At 36.1% G+C, this 3804-nt stretch overlaps 1 protein-coding gene across 1 annotated transcript in view; it reads right to left on the bottom strand.

Moving 5' to 3' along the window:
* The window catches only part of PARD3 (par-3 family cell polarity regulator), a 737069-nt gene that overhangs the window by 223879 nt on the left and 509386 nt on the right, over window positions 1–3804 (bottom strand). Inside the window, exon 17 of the mRNA XM_019528913.1 lies at window positions 1048–1237. Within this exon, the coding sequence (XP_019384458.1) occupies window positions 1048–1237 (190 nt within the window). The remainder of the gene's footprint in view (window positions 1–1047; window positions 1238–3804) is intronic.

Below are 3804 nucleotides of genomic sequence, written 5' to 3'. Positions count from 1 at the left end.
AGATTTCATAGACATTAGGGCTGGAAGGGACCTCGGGAGATCATCGAGTCCAGCCCCCTGCCCAAAGGGCAGGAAGTCAGCTGGGGTCATAGGATTCACAGACCCACACTAACAGAACTAGCTAAGCAATATATGGTATTTCTTTTACAAGGGGCAACAAAGAAGCTAGTAATGGAACCAATTGCATTAGTCATTGTGATTCATTTATAAAAACTTCCATGTACGTACTTAGATAACAGATTTAATCCAATATTAATAGAAATTACTTTTATTGGAAGATTAAAATGTAAGAAAATTTGGTTTCTGTGTTTTAAAAATATGGAACTGCATTATGTGCAGTTTACCAATCAGAATACTGCACATAATGGATCTCATTTGTCCTAAATAATAAGGAATTCTTAACTAGTCACATTATGTGAGCACGAACATATAACAGGCCTAAACTAAAAACTCCCATTTCCAAAAAAAATATTTTAATGTTACATTGTTTCTTATGTACCATGTCATAAAAGGCGAACAGTGATGTGCTGCAAGATCTTAAACATAGATGGACACTTAGAAAGTCATACAGACTATGGTTATATGGATTATGAAGATAGATTATATTTAGAGAGAGAATTATAAATGAACTTTTCCCACTGGGCTTTGTCTTAATTTTTCATAACCTTAAGCTTTTAAATTTAACCAACACTGTCCTATAAATGTTCAGATTGTTCTGATTAAACCCAAAGCTAACTCAGCTGGTAACTGATTAATATTAAGTAATCAAATTAGCAGTCCTATATACTGACTCTGGTCTTAATAACAATCAGCCGCATTTATCTAAATGAGTTTTGAGACTGCATAAAAATGTAAAATCAGAAAATAAACCTCCATCAAAATTACCTGTGCCAATTTTTTTCTTGAAATAGCAGCAATTAAATATGTGAAAAATGCTGGGCCTGAACACCAACTAAAAATAAAGACTGATAGTCATTGTAGTTAATATTAAAGAAAAAGGTATGATCACTATGAACTATTGTACTTTTGCTCTATGGTTGATCTTACCAGTCTGTGGACTCATTAATTGTGCCTTTAGTCCATGCACCAGCATCCACTGTTCCAAAACCCACATCATCATGGGAACTAGAAGATGACTGGTCAGAAAGATGTGGTGGAAGTACCGGCAATCTATCATCTTCAATAATGACCATGTCATCTTGGGGCATATTCACCGTTGGAGACAGCTGGTATTTACCTGCATAATAGAGGGAGAAAAATAAACTGTAGATAGAGTCCAGAATATGAAGTTTTATCGCAATTGATAAAATGCTGCATCAAACTGTCACGTTGCTGATAAAACTGACATAACGTAGATAATAAAATTAACTGTCTGGCTTATATTGTGCGTGCTTTAGTATGAAGAATTCTGAAGACAATATGAATGGGAAGTACTGTATTTACTCAAATCCAAGACAAGGTTTATTTCCCTCATTTAATATGGGACAAAAAACTTCTCATCTTGGATTGGAGGGGAGGGGAGGGGAGGGGGCTTGGCTGCAGTGGCTCCAACTCTGTTGCCTACCCAGGCTTAGGTTTAGAGCCACATCCACTAACTATCCCTCCTCCCACACCCTTATTCTCTGGCTCCAGACCACTGCAGCCATTGTGTGGCTTGACTGGGGCCAAAATGACCATGTGTTCCAGGTGGTCCTGGTGCCACAGGGTGGGCAGGAGTTGGGGGTGCAGGCATGGGAGAGGTAGGGGGTAGTGGGGACAAGTGGCAGGGGGGCAGGTGATAGGAAGGAAACAGGTAGCAGGTGGCAAGGGGTAGGCTACTTGACTCCCCCCGCTGCCTATCCAACCTTTCCCCTTCCCCTGACTGTCCCACTGCAGCAGTGAGAGGATCAAAAACAACCCTCAATAGCTAAGATTCTATACAGGGAAACTCATAACAGATTTATAAATGTTCTATGTCTACAGTCTAATCATTGGAGGGTCATAAATTCAAAGTCATCTTGGATTTGGGTAAATATGGTACTATTTGCTGAAGAGTATTAATTGGCTTAGATTCTAATTCTACTGAGTATTTTAAGACCTCAGTAGGCATACAGAAATAGGGTCAAATGAAAACTGAGGATCATCATCTTCTCTCATGAACAAACCTTTGCCTTATCTTTGTTGATTCACAATAGGAACTTAACTCCTTTTCTAAAGCACCCATGGTTAGAGGTGACTAGGAACCTTCAACACTAGAATTTTTTTAAACAGCAACAAAATAAGCTGCAAAACAGTAATCTATTTAGATGCCAAATGCAGATTTAAATACCTATGTTTAAGTATCCAAAATCAATTAAATTTGATTTAAGATTCTAATACCGTCCCCACCAAAATCCAAATGACTTATGATACTGATGTTGAAGGAATTGACACGGACCTTTACATTTGAAAATACAAAATAAAGATTTGATGCTGCCTCTCATCTGAGTTTTAAAGAGGCAAGTAACACGGAGAAGAGACTGAGGATTGGACACTTTTACAAATTAGTGGAAACATTGCTTTTTCCCAAATAAAGTTAATTTGCGGAGAGATAATTATTTAACATAAACCATAATTCAGTTATTTTACACGGTGGAATTTTACTGTATGGTTAATCTATTCCATGGCCTATTGGATAACAGAGTTTCCAAGTTGTTTAATAAAACACAGATGTAACTTAAATCTATATAAAACTTCTGTCTCACCTGAATAGACTAAACAGTTACAATCATGTGTCACAAAGGATTTTTTTTATTGCAGTGCTTAGTAATATCACCATCATTTTAAACTGAGTCCCCATTTCCTTTTTTCCAATGCTAATGTGTTGGTTATGAAGAACAATAATGACACTTAGAAGACAGCAGAAGTGCTGATTCTACATAATATGATCAGGCTTAAAAAATTGTCAGTTTGGTTGCATAAACTTATGGTTACCTTTGTACCATCAATATTGCTGAGCTACATTTATTTATACTTGTTCTAATGAATACTAACACTTCAGCAAATATGACAATACGGTTATGTTAGTTACCTAAGGCAACTAGGGAGCAATAAAGAGTTATACCTGTGAATATGATTCAAAATTTTCAGTTGATGTAAGCTTCTCTGTAATTTAGCCTCTTATTGCTTGCTAAAATTTAATCTTCTAAAATGTTTAGTTTTTCCTCTGGCATAGACTAAAATATTTCAAATATATCATTATACAAAGGACACTAACAGCAGCAAAAGAATCAGTATAGTCATTATACATCTTAAGAACTGCATGGTACACACCTGTCAAAGAAAGCTAATTTACCATATCTTAGTTATGTTACCAAGTATCTAAAATTCATCATCCTATTGGTTAATCAAATACAATTTATACAGTTATCTTAAAAGCTGTTGTCTTCAAAACAGATTTTCAACCTATCACTGTCAAGCTGTAATGAATGGATTCATTTTGCATAGCAGCTAATTCTTTGACTAGCAACAGCTTGTTTGGTGGACAAGTTAAGGTACAATCTGATAATGTACAACTTCCTAAACAAAATGCTTGTTAATTCCATGGTTAATATCTCTAAAGCACTGACTGTGAAAGGATAAAATTCCAGACACTGAACTTCCAATTTGAGAGTCTGTACCAGTGATGTAACTTTTAACTTTTCTTCATCCTGCTTTATATTTGACAAGTGGTATATTAAGAGCTGGTTTGAAATTAAAAAGAAAATACACTAGAACCATCCTTGCTTTTGGCTGCACAATTGCCTGCCTGTACACTAATGCCAGGAGCCTGGGCAACAAGCAGGA

This window comes from Crocodylus porosus, unplaced genomic scaffold (genome assembly GCF_001723895.1).
Source record: "Crocodylus porosus isolate Cpor-Errol unplaced genomic scaffold, CroPor_comp1, whole genome shotgun sequence".
Taxonomy (NCBI): domain Eukaryota; kingdom Metazoa; phylum Chordata; order Crocodylia; family Crocodylidae; genus Crocodylus; species Crocodylus porosus.
The sequence above is the reverse complement of the archived record's forward strand: the minus strand, read 5'-3'. Positions and strand labels throughout refer to the sequence as shown.